Consider the following 17309-nt stretch of genomic DNA (forward strand, 5'->3'; position numbering starts at 1 on the left):
ACATGTACACTACCCTTACTTGCTCACAATCAGTATCTTTGCAATAAGTAATATTACGCCTCGCTGCTAAAATGGGAAGTCAGTTGTATACTTTACCGGATAACATTAATAAATGACAAAAACTCAAAGCTCAGTGCACTTTTCTTAATAAGGTATACCAAAGATCAATCCAACAGAAATGGATAACTAGGTGGTGGAGGTCACCAGTTAGGCAGGGTGTCTTAGTGAGATTTCCAATGTATAGTTATTGAGATACATTCTGCTGCTACTGAGTGCCAGTGGTGGAGGGAGTGAATGTTTGTGGATGTGGTGCCAAGTAGTCTAGCTGCCATTAGTCCTGGAATGGTGCCAAGTTTAAGTGTTATTGAAGACAAAGGGAGAGTATTCCACCATGTAGAGCTTTGTAGAGCAGTGCATTGCAGAACCTACCCAGGAAGAGGCTATTTTAGATCGAGTAATTTGCAGCAAGGTAGAATAATTAACAGGTTATTGTTTAAGGGACCTCTAGGGAGTAGCAATCACAACACTGTAGAATTTCAAATTTCATTCGAAGAAGAGCAATTCAGTTCTCAAAAGTGTCCTCAACTTAAATAAAGCCAATTACAGAGGACTAAAGGAAGAGTTGTCTAAAGTGAGCTGGGGAAAATAGAATAAGTGTAAAGCCTCTGGATGAACAATGTCAGACACAGTGCAGATATTTCATAATTCTCAGTAAAAATTTATATCATTCAACAAGAAGGGTGAACCATCCATGGATTTCAAAAGTGATTAAAAAGTGTATCCAATCCCATCATGCATAGTGGCAAAGATTGATGGTAAACCAGAGAATGGTTAACAGTTTTTTAAAGGAATCAGAAGGGACAAAATATTTATCAAGCAAATGGAACTGACAAATCACCAGGATATGATGGCTTGAATACAAAAGTTTCACGTAAGCAGCTGCAGAGATAGTGGAGACATTTGGTTGAAATATGTTAGAATTCATTGGATTCCAGGAGGTTTCTACCAGATTGGTTAACTGTTTACGTGACACCCTTCCTCAAAGTCAGGGTGGCAGAAAGCAAGAAACTATAGGCCAGTTAGCCTAACATGTGTTGTTGAAAAAATGATAGAGTCCATTATTTAGTAAGAAAAAGCAAGACATTTAGAAAAGTTGAACACAAACTGAGTCAACAAAAAGACAAAGCACTGCAGATGCTGGAAATCAGAAACAGAAAAAAAATGAAGCTGCTAGTCAAACTCAAAAGGACTAATCGCATCTATAGAGAGAAAGCAGAAATAATGTTTTGGATCCAGAGATCCTTCTTCAGAACTGAGCTTTTCCAGCAAACTGAGTCAAAATGGTTTCACGAAAAGGAAATTTGCTACAGTTCTTTGAGCATATAACAAGCTGAGTTTACAAAAGGGAAACAGTAGATACAGTGCATTTGGATTTCCAGAAAGCATTTAATAAGGTATCACATAAACAGTGATTGCATACAAAAGGAGCTCACAGCATTGAACGAAGGGGATGACTTATTGAGACTAGCTAAATGGGCGAGGCCTTCATTAATTAGAGTTTAGAAGACTGAGGAGAGATCTTACTGAAACGTAGAAGATTCGGAGGGGGCTTGTTGAGATGATGTCTCCACTAGTGGGTGAATCACCAATTAGGGGACATTGTTACAACATAAAAGTTCACTTATTTAAAAGCGATGGAAAGGAATTTTGAATGCCTGGATTTTTCTGCCCCAGAGATGATGCAGGCTCGATCACTGGAAGCATTTAAAGAGGCTGTAGATAAAGTTTTGAAATTTCGAGGAATTGAGGGCTCTGGTGAGCTGGTATGGAAAGTGGAGTTGAGGCCTGGAATTAACCATGATATTTTAACTGACAGGGAGGCTTGAAGAGTTGATGGTCTATGCCTATTCCTGTTTTACATCACACTCCTGATTTGTGGCTTGTCGATGGTAGACAATATTTAGGCAGGCGAGTTACTAACTGTTGAATTCCTAGCCTCTGATCTTTTAGCCACAATAACTGCATAGCCAGTCCAGTTCAGTTTCTGGTCAATAGTAAACACTAACATGTTAACAGTGGGGAAGTCAGTGACAGTCATATTAAATGTCATGGGGAGATGGTTAGAATCTTTCATGTTGTAGATGGACGCTGCCTAACAGCAGTGTGGCATGAATGTTACTTGTCCCTTATCAGGTCAAGCCTGGATGATGCCCAGGTTTTGCTGAAATAGGATGTGGACTGCTTCAGTATGAGAAGTTCTGAATGGTGCTGAACATTGGGCAGTCATCAATAAATATCACCACTTCTGACCTAATGATCAGGTGACGATAGTTGCACAAAAAACTGCAGAGGTCAAGTCATTGAATATATTCAAGAAAGAGATAATTTTAAAAAAAATTGAAAGGCATCCAGCAGTATGGGGAGAAAGTGAGAATGTGGTATTGTGACAGAAGAGCAGTCATGATCATACTTAATAGTGGAGCAGGCTCAAAGGAGTTTAGTGGCTTATTCCTGCCCCAGATTTCTATGTACCCACAGATTAAGGATGATGTCAAAGAAGGCTTTAAGAAGTATCTAAAGGATGAAGCAGATGTTTGAGGCAGAGAGCTTTAGAGAGAAATATCAGAGCTTCAGATAAAGTTATGTCTACTAATAAGGAACAATTAAAATCACAGATGTTTAAGAAGCCAGGGTTAAAGGAATGTAGATAGCTGAGAGTGAGTCTGGAGGGTTCCAGAGATAGGGAGGGGAGAAGACATGAAGTGATTCTAAAACAAGTTTGAGAATGTTAAAATTGAGGTACTATCTAACTTGGAGGCATTGTAGATCTCAGATGAGCACAATGAAGAACGGCATTTGGTGAAAGTTAAGACATAGGCAGCAGACGTTTGAATGACCTCAAGTTTAGAGAGGGCAGTACATGGGCAGCCAGCAGCATATGCTAAAATAGTTAAATGTAAAGATAACAAAGGGAAAGTGAGGTTTCACAGATGAGGTGAGGCAGAGGCTTAGCCGTATGATGCACAGTCGTGGAATTAGATTGGTCTTAAATCATGATGCAAATCTGAATTATGAACACTCTGATTCAAACACAGTTACCAAGGAAAGAGATGAAACTGTAGCTGGGCAATTAGTTTTTACCCAGGATTAAAGGAATGCTCAGCCAGAATTAGAAGTCAGACAGCAGAAAGGTGGTAAATAGAAGGGAGCCAAGGATACATCTGAGGAGACAAAGAAAGAATTGAATGCAAATAGCAAGAGAAGCCATCTTATGCAATTGTCTGGTTTTGATTAAAAACAATGGAATCAGGCAAGTGCAATCTCATTGGTCACTGGAGAGACATGTTGGGGTCAACTGAGTCAAAGAATCAAGACAGAGCAAGAAGAGTTAGAATAACCTAGCAGAATAGCCATCAGGTCCATGACAGCTCTCTGTAGAAAACACTCAATTTCGGTCTTTTTGGAAATTTATTTACGCATCTAAACAGATATCATCTTGTGCATTTCCATCAAATCTCCACTCAATCCCTTTTTTCTGAAATTCACAAGTGGAGTATGTAATAATAAACAGGGAAAAAATAAACTGTGACGATGAAGTCGCAAATAATAGGAAAATGGACAGCAAGAGCTTCTTTCAATGATTAAGAAAGAAGGGAAACATGAACATAGGCCCCTTCGAAAACGAGACTAGTGAAATAATAATAGGGAACAAGGAAAGGACAGAGTAATTGAGTAAATATTTTTCATTTCTCTTCATTATAGAAGACACTATGCATCTAAAAATACTAAATAATCAAGGGATGTGAGGGGGTGCTGGTGGTGGTGCAGTATGGAATAGCACAATAAATATCACTAGAAAGTAAGTGCATAGGAAACTAATGGGGCTGAAGGCCATAGGCTCCCCAGACCTGACGGATTGTACTCTAGGATATGAAACACATTCATTCCAGACACTGGTAATAATTTTCTTTGAAACCTGAGATTCTGCAAAAGTCCCAAATGATTGAAAAAGTGCCAATGCAACACTAAGAGACACAAAAAATACGTAATTCTCAGCCAATTAGCTGAACATCCGTCATTGAGGAAATGTTAATCTATTATAAACGTTGTCCGAGTCAAGCATTTAGAAATAGATAATAAAGATCAAGCAGTGTCAGCAAGGTTTCATGATGTGGAAATCATGACTGAAAAATTTGTTAAAATTCTTTGAGGAGTTAACAAGCAGAAGTGATGAAGGGAACTGTGGACGTAATATATTTGGATTTCCAAAAGGATTTTGGCAAGGTATTGAACATAAGGTTACTTAATAAGATAAGAGCCCATGGTGTTTGGAGTAGAATATTAGCATGGTTGGACAACTGGTTAACTAATAGAATACAGAATTGGGATAAAAGGCAGCATTTTCAGAATGGCAACCTGTAACCAGTGGAGAACCACTGCGATCAGTGGTGGAGCCACAATTATTTACAATATAAATTAATGACTTGGATGAGGGAAGTGAATTTACTATTGCCACATATGTGGATGACACAAAAGCAAGTGGGTAGGGGCAAGGAGTGAGGATAACACAATGAATCTAAAGATGGATATAGATAGGTTAAATGAGTTAGTAAAAGCACAGCAGATAGAACTGGGAAATTATACACTTTGGCAGCAAAAATAGAAGAGGTCAACATTATTTAAATGAAGGGAAATATCAGAAAACTGCAGCATAGAGAAGTTTGGAGGTCTTCATGCATGGCTCACAAAAGTTGGCATCCAAATTCAGAAGGTAACAGGGAAGCTAAATGGACTGTTGGCCTTTATTGCAAAGTGAATGGAGTATAAAGAGGTCTCACTAAAACTATATGAGGCACAAGTCAGACCACAACTGGTATACTGCCAATAGTTCTGGTTCCCTTATCGAAGGGCCGCTATTGGAGGCAGTCCAGTGAAGGTTTGCTTGGTTGATCCTCAGCATGGAAAGCATTTCTTATGGGGAGGGGTTGAGTATATTGTGCCTGAACTCATTGGAGTTTAGGAAAACAAAGATCTCATTGAAACATAAAGCTTTTAGGGGGCTCAACATGTTAGATGTGGAGAAGTGGTTTCCCTTTGAGAGAATCTTGGATAACTAGGCATAAATTTCAGCATAACAGGTCACCTACTTAAGACAGAGAGAATGAAACTATTGCAGAGGGAAGTCAATCTGTGGAATTCTCTACCACAAATGGATAAGGAGATTGAGTCATTAAGTATATTCAAGGCTGAAATAGACAGAGTTTTATTTAGTAAGAGATGATCATTGTCTGGGATATGTGCAGCATGTACGTAACTTGTCAATTATCAATCCAAGTCTGGATGTTGTCCATGTATTGCTGCATATGGGCATGGGCTGTTTCAGCTATCTGAGTAGGTGCAAGCAAAAGGCAAGGAGAAAAAAGCAGGAAAGTGGAGCTGAAGATCGTCACATCAGCCATGATCTCATTGAATTCTTCAGCAGACTTGACAGGCCTAATGGTCTTTCTCTGCTCCTACATCTTCATGGTCTTATGATGTGGATGTCATTGACTAGGCCAACATTAATGACCCATCCCTAATTAATTGCCCTGGGAGAAGTTGATTGTTAGTTGCCTTCTTCAACTGCTGCAGTGCTTAGCTACATAACGTTGATTCCAAGGCAAAATGATTTTAGCTACCATCTGATGAATGGCCACTGCACACGCTCATGGGCTTGCATATTCTGTCTAAAATATAGTCTGGGTGGAAAACTCTGGCTGTGATCTAATCAGAGATTTATAAAGATTCAAGTAAGATGGTGGATATGGTGCCGTTCGAGTGGGCTGCTTTTTAGTAGATGGTATCAAGCTTCAAGTATTTTTGAAGCTGCACTCAGTGAGGCAAGTGGGAAATATTCAATCCCACTGCTGATTTGTGCCTTACAAATGCTGAGTATAATTTTGGAATCTGTAGGTTAGTTACTTGCTGTAGAATGCCCAGCCCCTGACCTACACAGCAAGCACAGTAATTACATAGCTGTCCCAGGAAGGTCAATGACAACCTTCAGATTGTTGATCATGGGATTCAGCAATGGAAATGTAATTGAATGTCAAGGTAAACACTCTGATCAGAGATGATCACTGGATGCTGCCTGACCTGCTGCGCTTTTCCAGCAACACATTTTTCAGCTCTATCTCCAGCATCTGCAGTCCTCACTTTCTCCTAGATGAGGTCAAAACCAAAGATTAATTGAAGAGAAAGCTGGAGACGCAGAGGAGGAATAACAGAATAGAGGGATTTGACAGTGGAGTCAATGTGGAGAAACAGGTCTTCTGACACAAGTCCAAGCTGCTACCTAAACTTCGTAAAAGTCAGTCAAACTCTTCTTCGCTGACTCCACTGTCAAATCCCTCTATTCTGTTATTCTGCCTCCACCACGTCCTCTGGCAGCTCATTCCATACACATACCACCCTCTGCATGAAAAACTTGTCTATTAGGTCTCTTTTATATCTTTGCCCGCTCGTCCTAAATCTATGCCCTCTAGTTCCGGACTCCCCCACCCCAGGGAAAAGACTTTGTCCATTATCCTAACCACGTCCCTCATAATTTTGTAAACCTAATGTTATATGGAAATTTGGGTTTTTACAAGTACCTATTGTTATATCTATATTGTGAGTGTTGAGAAGGGGAGACAGATTTCATTTCATTTTTGAGTTCTGAGAGAGGTGATGGTTTTTTAAAAAGCATCTAAAAACATAGAGGTGAAGAGCCAGTGCTTTGGGAACAAGAGTAGGACAGAGAAGCAAGTTGTTGCCTCGCAATAGGGTGTCCCAGGGCATCAGAAGACACATACAGAAACCAATTCTTTTAGAAAGACAGAATCACCCAGTCGGTCAGTGTGTGTGTAGCATCACTTTTAGAGTGAGAAGCAAGTCAATTACAGAGAGAAAAAAAACTGACAATGCAACAGTATTGTAGTCAGAAAAGGAGAAAAGAAGTCCCTATTGGCTTAAGTATAGTAAGAAAAAAGCTCTAGAGACAGAGCGTGGTGAGAGAGGAATTTAAATAACCCTTGCCAAGAAATAAGCAAACTTTGTCAGTAGTTTAAGGGTCTCGGGAAGAGACATTAATTGATTAAATAGTATCAAATGAACATCCAAGTTGACCAAAAACGAAATCAATTCGAGTTATGCCCACTGAACAAAAAACTTCAAATTGGAAACAGGGTGGCACTTAACTGAGGTTTGAGTATTTGTAAGTTTGTTGGGGAGACCGTTGAATATTAATGTCAGGTATTTATAATAGAACAATGAGTTCTTGTATAATGTAACACAGATAGTGTTTACATTTGTGTGCAATAAATGTTGTTATTTCTTTATTGCAAGTACATTGATAGGCTCGTGAATATGTTCAGTGACAGATCACCACAGTAAACAAATAGCAAATATAAAACTCTGGTCTATTAAGTTAAATTTCATTCTGAGATTTGTCCGATATTACCATCGGTTGAGATCTAGCAGTAGAAACATCTTCTCTAGCACTGTCCCATCAAACTCTTGATAAGATTGAAAATCTTCATTAGTCTTCACTTTTCTTGAGAAAAAAACATAACTTATTCAATCTTTATCAAGGTTATTTTGATACTATTATACAAATCTGTATTGTATTTTCCCCTGCCCCTCTATATCTTTTACCTAATATGAGCACAGAAGGGTTCACAGTACTCCAAGCATGACAGACTCAAAGTTAAACATGGGGTTAACGTAACATCTCTACATTCAGTTTTATTTCTCGAGAAATGAGCTCTAAAATTTGATAGTGCAAAATGTAGTTTGGAACTAATTTTTGATAAGGCTATTAAAGGTGGCAGAGATATTGAATTAAAGAAATTGAGAAAAGGAATGCTCGGCTGTGAGGCAAAATAGATGAATGGTCTCAGATACCAAGAACCAAGGGAGAGTAATAACAACACAATGCAGCAGAACTGGAACAGCAAAGAGCATTTGTAATAACTGGAACAAGAATAGCCTGCAAAGTAAAAAAGGGAGCCATGGGAACCAAAGAGTTTATGTGGGGGCAGAGCTCAGTGTAGAGACCCACTAATGAGAAGATGCTGGGGAAGTCAAAAGATCTGAAGGTGAATTATTCACCTCGACCCCACATGGGCTACAGCCCAGAGTTCTGAAATAGACAGTGGAGGAGACTGTCAAGGTATTGGTGGCGATCTTTCAGAAATCACTGGAGTCAGGGAGGGTCTGAAAGCCATGGAAAATGGCTAATCTAACTCTCTGTTTAAGAAGAGAGGAAGACAGAAAACTGGTCAGTTAGCCTAACCTTGAGTCATTGGTAGGATTTTAGAGTCCATTATTAAGGATGCGATTGCAAGTGCAAGTTAAAATGGAACACAGTCTGCATTGCTTCATCAAGGGAGGTCTTACGTGACAAGTTTGTTAGAATTCTTTGAGGAGATAATGAATAAACTAGACAAGGAAGAGCCAGTGGATGTGGTCTATTTGGATTTCCAGAAGCCTTTTGACAAGGTGCCACACAGGAGGCTGCTAAATAAGATCAGAACACATGGTGTTAAGGGCAAGGTACTGGCAAATATAGAGGATTGGCTGACTGGCAGAAGGCTGAGAGTAGAGATAAAAGGGAGTCAGTGGGCTTGAAGTGGATGTTTGTGGTGACTTGATTGCCGGAAATAGAGACAGAGAGGTCGAGAAGGGGAGGAAGGTGTCCAAGATGGTCCAGATGAACTTGAGGTCAGAGTGGAAGGTGTTCGAGAAGTTGCTGAACAGTTCAACCTCCTCATGGGAGCACGAGGTGGCGCCAATACAGTCATCGATGTAACGAAGGAAAAAGTGAGGACAAGTGCCGACGTAGCTGCAGACGATGGACTGTTCCATGTACCTGTCAAAGAGGCAGGCATACCTGGGGCCCAATAGGGTGCCCATGGTTACCCCTTTGGTCTGGGGGAAGTGAGAGGATTTGCAGGAGAAATTGTTAGGGTAAGGACCAGTTCAGCCAATCGAATGAGTGTGTCAGTGGAAGGGTACTGGTTGTGTCAGTGGGAGAGGAAGAAACGGAGGGCTTGGAGGCCTTCATCATGGCAGATGGATGCGTACAGGGGCTGTATATCCACGGTGAAAATGAGGCATTGGGGGCCAGGGAATCAAAAGTCATGGAGAAGGTAGAGGGTGTGGGTGGTGTCCTTAATGTATGTGGGGAAATCCTTGACAAAGGGGGACAGGATGGTGTTAAGGTATGCAGAAATAAGTTCAGTGGGGTAGGAGCAGGCTGAGACAATGGGCTGGCCGGGGCAGTCAGCTTGTGCATTTTGGGTAGGAGTTAGAACTGGGCAGTGTGAGGTTCCCAGACAACGAGGTTGAAGACTGTTGGTGGGAGATCCCCTGAGGTGATGAGGTTGTGAATGATCTGAGAGATCACGGTTTGGTGATGGGAGGTGAGGTCATAGTTGAGGGGGCAGTAGTAAGAGGTGTCTGAGAGTTGGCACCTGGCTTCAGCGGTGTAGAGTTCAGTGAGCTAAACTACCACGGTACTCCCCCTCCTCTCTGATGATGAGGTTGGGGTTAGAATGGAGGGAGTGGAGGGCTGTGCGTTATGAGGTTCAGAAGTTGGAGTGGGTGAGGGGGTGGACAGGTTGAGACGGTCAATGTCATAACGATAGTTGGAAATGAAGAGATCGAGGGCCGGTAACAGACTGACACGGGGTGTTCAGGTGGATGGGGTGTGTTGGAGGCAGAGAAAGGGGTCCTCTGATGATAGGCAGGAATCCAGATTGGGAGAATAAGCTCGGAGGCGGATGAAGACAAGTTCAATGCATGTTGAATTTATTGATCCAGGAGCGTAGGGGGATGACTTAGGGGGAGGAGCAATTGAAGACTCTGGATCTGTACTTGGAATTCAGAAGAATGAGGGAGGATATGACAAAACTTACACAATACTGAGAGGCCTGGATAGAATGGATGCTTCCACTAGTAGGAGAGGGCATAATCTCGGAATGAAAGGATGACTCTTTAGAACTGAGAGGAGGAGAAATTTCTTAAGCCAGAAGGTGGCAAATCCGTGGAGCTCATTGTTGCACAGGGCTGTGGAGGCCAAGCCAACGAGTGTATTGAAGTCAGAGATATATAGTTTCTTGATTAGTAAGGGGGTCAAGCGTTATGGGAGAAGGCAGGATATTGGGGTTCAGAAACATATCATCCAAAATTAAATGGTGGAGCAGACTCAGTGGGAAAAATAGCCTAAATCTGCTACTGTATTTTATGGTCTTACGGGATTCATCAGAGTTTACATAAGGTAGATGATAGGAGAAGAACAAGAAAAGAGGTGTCAAGAATGGGCACGAGAATTTCAGTGACATTGGTAATGAGCAGGAAGCATACATGCATGAAACTAGAGATTAAGTAATTTGATTATGTAGGGTTTACAATTCAGTGCAAGGTCCATCAGGGCACCTTCTATGCTCCAGTATATTGTCATACGAATTGACAATTAGCTTCCCCTCTCCACGCTAACTGGGATCCTCAATTCTCAGGATAGATGGTCAATGCAATAGATAAGGGGTGGTTCCTGACAAGTGAGATGTTCATCTTTAACCACTGCTTTCCCAGGAGTCAATGCTGAATAACAGGTCGTGCAACAGTTTCCTTCCTTGAGTTAACTTTTGAAGATTTTCCATGACAAACAAGCCTACAGTAACTCTATTTAGGAATTCAAGTAAAATGTTTAAATACAGTGAAGCAATTAATAGCTAAAATACGCTTAAAATAGACAAAGAACTTCATATATGAACTGAAAGATATCAGAACATAAAGAAAGAACATTAGAGATATTCTATTTGTTAGGCTAGGTGATTAATGATACTCATGTTTCTGGTTGGCTAAATGACCTGCAAATGTCCTCAACATTTATTCTTCTTATTCTACAATACTGTATGGAAAATGCTGTCATTTAACTTGAGCAGTAAAATGTGCCAATCCAAACCACACAGAAATAAAGGTCAAAATGAGGACTGCAGATGCTGAAGATTAGAGTCGAGAGAGTGGTGCTATAAAACACAGCAGTTCGGGCAGCATCCGAGGAACAAGAGAATTGACGTTTCAGGTAAAAGCCCTTCTGCCAAAATGTCAACTCTCCTGCTCCTCGAATGCTGCGTGACCCGCTGTGCTTTTCTAACACCATACACAGATAGAAAGTGCATCCACAGGAGTGTCTGTTGACTGAATCCAAATACAATAATATCTAGTGCAAAACTGTGAACACAGTGGCAACTTCTAAAAGTAGAGCTGTGTGGTGTTTTGGAAAAAAAAATGGAGACCAAAGATTCAGATCTGGTCAATTTGTCAGTTGAAAGAATAAGTAAGCCACATTCAAAATGACAGAAACCAAGGAGATTTAAGTACATAATACAAACATCATTAACAAAGAGATAGAGAAATAATGTCCCATCATTCTAGGCTTCATTCATATTCATCTCAATGACAAATCTCCCCTCAAAAGCAACTGCAAATGCGAATGTAATAAACCTTTTTATTTAGACAAACAGAGCATCTTTCATCTACTTTCTATCGACACAGAGAGTCAACTCACTAATGTTGCTGATGTTTAAACTTTGTCTCAAGGGACAATCTCTCCATACTGGGGATTGCCCACGTGAACCTCTTCTGAACTGCCTTCAATGACACCACATCTTATCTTAAATAAAGAGACAACTCCAGACGTAGTCTCAGCAGCACCTTGAGGAGTGGCAGTGAGACTTCCTTATTCTTGAAATAAGGGCCAACATTCCGTTAGCCTTCCTAATTAACTGCTGCACCTATAATTCTAATTTTTTGTGTTTCGTGCACAAGTACCATCCAAGTCCCTTTATGTTGGAGTTATTCTCCACTTAAACAACTTCACATTTTCCCACTTTACACTCCATTTGTCAACATTTTTCCTCCATTCATTTAACCATTTCTTCTAAACTGTCTGTATCCCCCTTGCAACCTGCCTTTCCACCTCTCGGGTACCCTATTGAATATCAGTGCATCATTCATGCCATGCCAATGTGTGTGGGAGAGTAGGGAGACGAGAAAAATAAAATGCTGCCAGGCACCAATTTCCCAAAAGGTTTGTGGAACATGCACAGAGCCCCTATCTAATGAGGTTTTAATGAGCATAGCATTTAGTTTAAGAGGCTGCCAGGGATACAAGCATAGATATACCCTATTATGTTGCATACAACGAGAGGTTAATTAGGACACTATCTGTGTTCAAGTGCTTCGATACGCGGAGAGACCAGAGTCTGTGGATCTTTGTGCACATGCAGTAAAGGATCAGATGGGCATTCTAATTGGAAAGAATTTTAAGATAATAGGGAATAAACTTTTGATTGCCGAGCAAGTCAGTAAATGTTACAATCATCAAAACAATGAAGAAAATACTTGGAATTTCTTCTACTTTAAGAGATTTGTTAGTTCATGGAATTTCTTTCCCCAGTTAACATTAGGAAAATTTTTGCAAATCTGTAAATGACTTATCAAGAAAGGGTGGGAGAGTAGACTAAATGAACAGTTCTTATATAACTAGCTTGGCTATTGTTTTACAGAATTTCTCTGTTGATATTGTAAACTTATCCACTCTAATCATAGAATACGAAAATGTTAAGATCAAAGGAAGTTAACATCGCTGACCAGAACATTTAAAATACTTCTTGACAAATACCTCACATTGTAGAGAAAACATTGATAATTAATGGGACCTCAAAAAGAAGTTAACTACTCAATAACAGAATTGCAAAAGTAGTTACCTCTGGTTTAAGGACAGCCTTTGTACAAGCTTGGCACATCGGACCATTTCGAGAAAAGTTTAGCGGAAGGTGACGAGTGCGATTCTGGCAGGTTTGCTCTTCACAAACTAGCCATCCCTGTAAAATGAGGAAAGACAGTGAAAAGCATGAATGAGATAAAGTTTTCTTCCACAATATAAGACTCAAATGCCACTTGTTGAATTTCAAGCTTTCTTACAACAACTGTGTCTTGTGTTCACCAAGAGACCAAGTCTCCTTTGATAACCCTGCCCCTTATTCATTATGCAGCAAGTAGAATTCCGAGGATCGACAAGCACTGCCCTGCTCCAGCTTGGAGTGTAATGGAGATCACCAATCATATCGTCACAGAGATGTACAGCACAGAAACAGAGCCTTCGGTCCAATTCATCCATGCTAACCAGATATCCTAAATTAACCTCACTCCATTTGCCAGCATTTGGCCCATATCCCTCTAAATCCTTCCTATTCATTTACCCATCCAGACGCCTTTTAACTGTTGTAACTGTACCAGCCTCTATCACTTCCTCTGGGAGCTCATTCCACACACGCACCACCCTTTATGTGAAAAAGTTGGCCCTTAGGTCCCTTTTAAATCTTTCTCTTCTCACCTTAAACCTATGTCCTCTAGTTCTGGACAGCCCCATCCCTTGTTTTTCTTCTCTATCCATGCCCCTCATGATTCCATAAACCTCTAAGGTCATCCCTCAGTCTCCAACGTTCCAGAGAAAACAGCCCTAGCCTATTCAGCCTTTCCCTGTAGCTCAAACTCTCCAACCCTGGCAACATCTTTGTAAATATTTTTTGAATCCTTTCAAGTTTCACCATATCTTTCCTATGGCAAAGAGATGTGAACTGCACACAGCATTCCAAAAGTGGCCTAACTAATGTGTTGTACAGTCGCAATGTGACCTCCCAAATCCTATACCCAATGTCTGACCAATAAAGGAAAGTATACTCAATACCTTCTTTACTATCCTATCTACCTGAGAGTCTACTTTCAAGTAACTATGAACCTGCTCTCCAAGGTCTCTTTGTTTAGCAACACTCCTCAGAACCTTACCATTACGTGTATAAGTCCTGCCCTAATTTACCTTTTCAAAATGCAGCACCTCACAATTATCTAAATTAAACTCCATCTGCCACTCCTCAGCCCACTGGCCCATCTGATCAAGATCCCGTTGTACTCTGAGATAACCTCCACTAATTACAGAAAACGCAGAAATTCCCATCAATTTCTCAACTTCCATCCATCAGCTTTTTCTGTAGGATTCCTTCGGAAGGATATAAAGACTTCAGAGAGGTTGCAGAAAATATTTAAGAGCACGGTTTGATGGATGTGGATAGATGCGAGATGCTAGGGCTGCTCTCCTCAAAGAGAAGATAGGGGAGATCTGAGAATGGTGTCCAAACCCATGAGGGATCTGGACAGCGGAGATGGCAGAAGGGCAGAGAGGAGGACACGGATTTCAGGCTAAACTGTGACACCAGGAAAAGTGTTTTTACGCAATATATGGGCAGCATCCAGAAGTAACGGAGACAGATTTGATCCTGGGTTTCAACAGGGATCTGGATAATTACCTGAACAGAAGTATTTGCAAGACTATGGGGGAGTAGGGCTGGGGAGTGGGACTGGCAGAGTTAGTCTTACAGAGAGCTGACCTGACCCCAACAGGACCTGGCAGCCTCGTAGTGTATGGTACACTAGAGTGGATGGATGGAATTTATTTCTTCTGCTGGATAATTTCAGGGGAGCTGATAGTGATGTGAAGAAGGGCAGTGGAAAAATTGAGAACTCTCTACCAAAAGAGAGTTATTGAAGGAGGGCAGTTATATTTTTGTTGGGTAGGAGTACTGAAGGGGAGTGGAGCCAAGGTGAATAGTAGGCCTGAGGACACAGATCTAATGGCGGGGCTGAACTATCTCATTTGTTCCTCCTCTTGTGTCATTGGGAGGTCATGTTGCGGCTGAACAGGAAATTGGTTAGGTCACTGACGGAATATTGCATGCAATTCTGGTCTCCTTCCTATCGGAAAGATGTTGTGAAACTTGAAAGGGTTCAGAAAAGATTTACAAGGATCTTGCCAGGGTTGGAGGATTTGAGCTACAGGGAGAGGCTGAAAGGTTGGGGCTGTTTTCGCTGGAGCGTCGGAGGCTGAGGGGGTGACCTTATAGAGGTTTACAAAATTATGAGGGGCATGGATAGGGTAAATAGGAAAAGTCTTTTCCCTGGGGTCAGGGAGTCCAGAACTAAAGAGCATAGGTTTAGGGTGAGAGGGGAAAGATATAAAAGAGACCTAAGGGGCAACTTTTTCACACAGAGGGTGGTACGGATATGGAATGCCAGAGGAAGTGATGGAGGCTGGTACAATTGCAACATTTACGAGGCATTTGGATGGTATATGAATAGGAAGGGTTTGGAGGGATATGGGCCAGGTGCTGGCAGGTGGGAATAGATTGGGTTGGGATATCTGGTTGGCATGGACGGATTGGACTGAAGGGTCTGTTTCCATGCTATACATCTCTATGACTCTATCTAATTCAGAATTAAAGTTCAGGTATGTACAGTCTGGTCCAATCATGTTTGAATGTACGGGCACTCCTCGATGCTGCTTGGAGGGCCAACTTGTGTTTCTGAAGGACTTCTTTAAACTGTGATGCTCTCAGTGTGGTGGACTTGGCTCAGAGAATGCTGTGAGCCCCATTGTGGCCGACACTCTCTGAGGATACCTTGTACAGCAGGATTGTAGGTCGCATCTCTGGTGACTTCCAATGTACGTGATGAACAATGAGGCCAGTGGGGTCTGTTGTGCTATCTAGGTGTTTGAGATCCACAGATTAATTTTGCTCCACAGTTGTGCCTTCAGCTTCCTTGGCGCTCATTTCTAGAATTCCCTCCTGAAAAATCTCCTCTCCTACTTTAAAGACACTTCTTAAAACTTAGTGCTTAGTCTCATTAACTCAGTCTTTCATTCGCCCTAATGAAGTAAAATCTACGTTATCCGGCAGACAGAGGGGATTTGTGGGGACCGGTTAATAGTTGCATTACTCCAGACAGAAGACACTTGCAACATCTTCACAAGGGGCACAGTTTTACTCAATAAAAATGAGAGTACAAATCAAAATTAACCTCAATCTGTAGGTTAAATAATACATGAAAATGCAGCATAGTACTCAAGGTACACTATTACAAAAAACAACTACTGACAAGAAAGCTTCAGAATCATTTATGGCAATGTGACCAACTGATATGAAATAATATTTGGTAAACCTTCAGTGTGTGATGTAAATTATCTAGGTGCTCAGGATTCAGGACCTCTCAGAGAAAGCTCTGAAGTCAAATTTATTAATCATCTCTGGAGGTGACTACATATAAGATTAATATAGCCACTTGCATATCATCTATATTGAGCACATTTCCTCACTCAATTTATTTTGGAGCTAAAACACACTTGCCCCTTATATAAATGCTGTGTCAATGAAGCTGCTTGGTCTCACTTGTATTTTTGCCTGGATTTTCTGCAGGTTCTTTGCATCACCTGAAAGAACGTCAGCAAACTTCAGGTGGAGACTGTCAAGAAACCTGGTCAATGACTGCGTCTGCACAAGTGTTTCCGTTAATGTTCCACGCAGGCGATGGTGGAATCTTAGAAAACTCATCTCAGTTTCGAGATTAAATAGGAAAAGCAACATCCATAGTTTAACACATTTCTGGCAAGAACCTACATAATCAGAGATTCATCAGATAATTCGGTCCCAGCCTGTTATATTCTGAAAGAGAAGTCAGGGTTTGGCCCCCAACCGTGCAAGTAAAAAGACTAACCAGTCAGAAAGTAATAAATGCCGAGTTAGATATTTAATGTAAGAGAAATAAAGCTGGATGTTGGGGAAAAAAAAATCACCTTCCAAACTCTGCATCAAGACCGATAACATAGAATAATTCTTGCAAAAGAAACCATCAGCTCTCGAGACCCTTCCAAAAAGTGTAGGGTACAGGAAAGAAAGTAAAAGGGGGAAGACAGCAATTTAAGGTTGAAATGAGTTTTTATATTTGACAGGTTTTCACAATGAATGTCAACCAATTTACTGAATTTTGCAGCAGATTTTCCAAATAGACACAATTGGCCATTTGACTTATTGATCTGCTCATTTCAGTAATCATCAGCACTGTCACAAGAACATTGAAAGGATAATAACAAGGACCATCATGCTCTTACAGCAGAATCTGTTAAAAGCAGAGACTCTAATTTACACAAATTTTATAATAAATGGATTACTAAAAGTTCACATTTTTTTTCTGCAAGTGTCCTATATTGTTCAATTGATTATAAAGTGCTGTTGGGGAATGACATATTGAAATAGAACAGCCACGTTTTATTTATTTCTTCCTTTCTCCTATATGAGATTAAAATAACTGCCTCTCTCTATCCTTCTTTCTAATCAGTCGAAAAAAGATGAAACTGCAACTGTTGACTTATCCATCATCGCTCCAATGCT

General features: G+C 40.8%; 1 protein-coding gene across 1 annotated transcript in view; it reads right to left on the bottom strand.

Moving 5' to 3' along the window:
• pola1 (polymerase (DNA directed), alpha 1) overlaps positions 1–17309 on the bottom strand; it is a 268722-nt gene that overhangs the window by 52732 nt on the left and 198681 nt on the right. Inside the window, exon 35 of the mRNA XM_060833523.1 lies at positions 12795–12911. Within this exon, the coding sequence (XP_060689506.1) occupies positions 12795–12911 (117 nt within the window). The remainder of the gene's footprint in view (positions 1–12794; positions 12912–17309) is intronic.

This window comes from Hemiscyllium ocellatum, chromosome 12 (assembly GCF_020745735.1).
Source record: "Hemiscyllium ocellatum isolate sHemOce1 chromosome 12, sHemOce1.pat.X.cur, whole genome shotgun sequence".
Lineage (NCBI taxonomy): Eukaryota > Metazoa > Chordata > Chondrichthyes > Orectolobiformes > Hemiscylliidae > Hemiscyllium > Hemiscyllium ocellatum.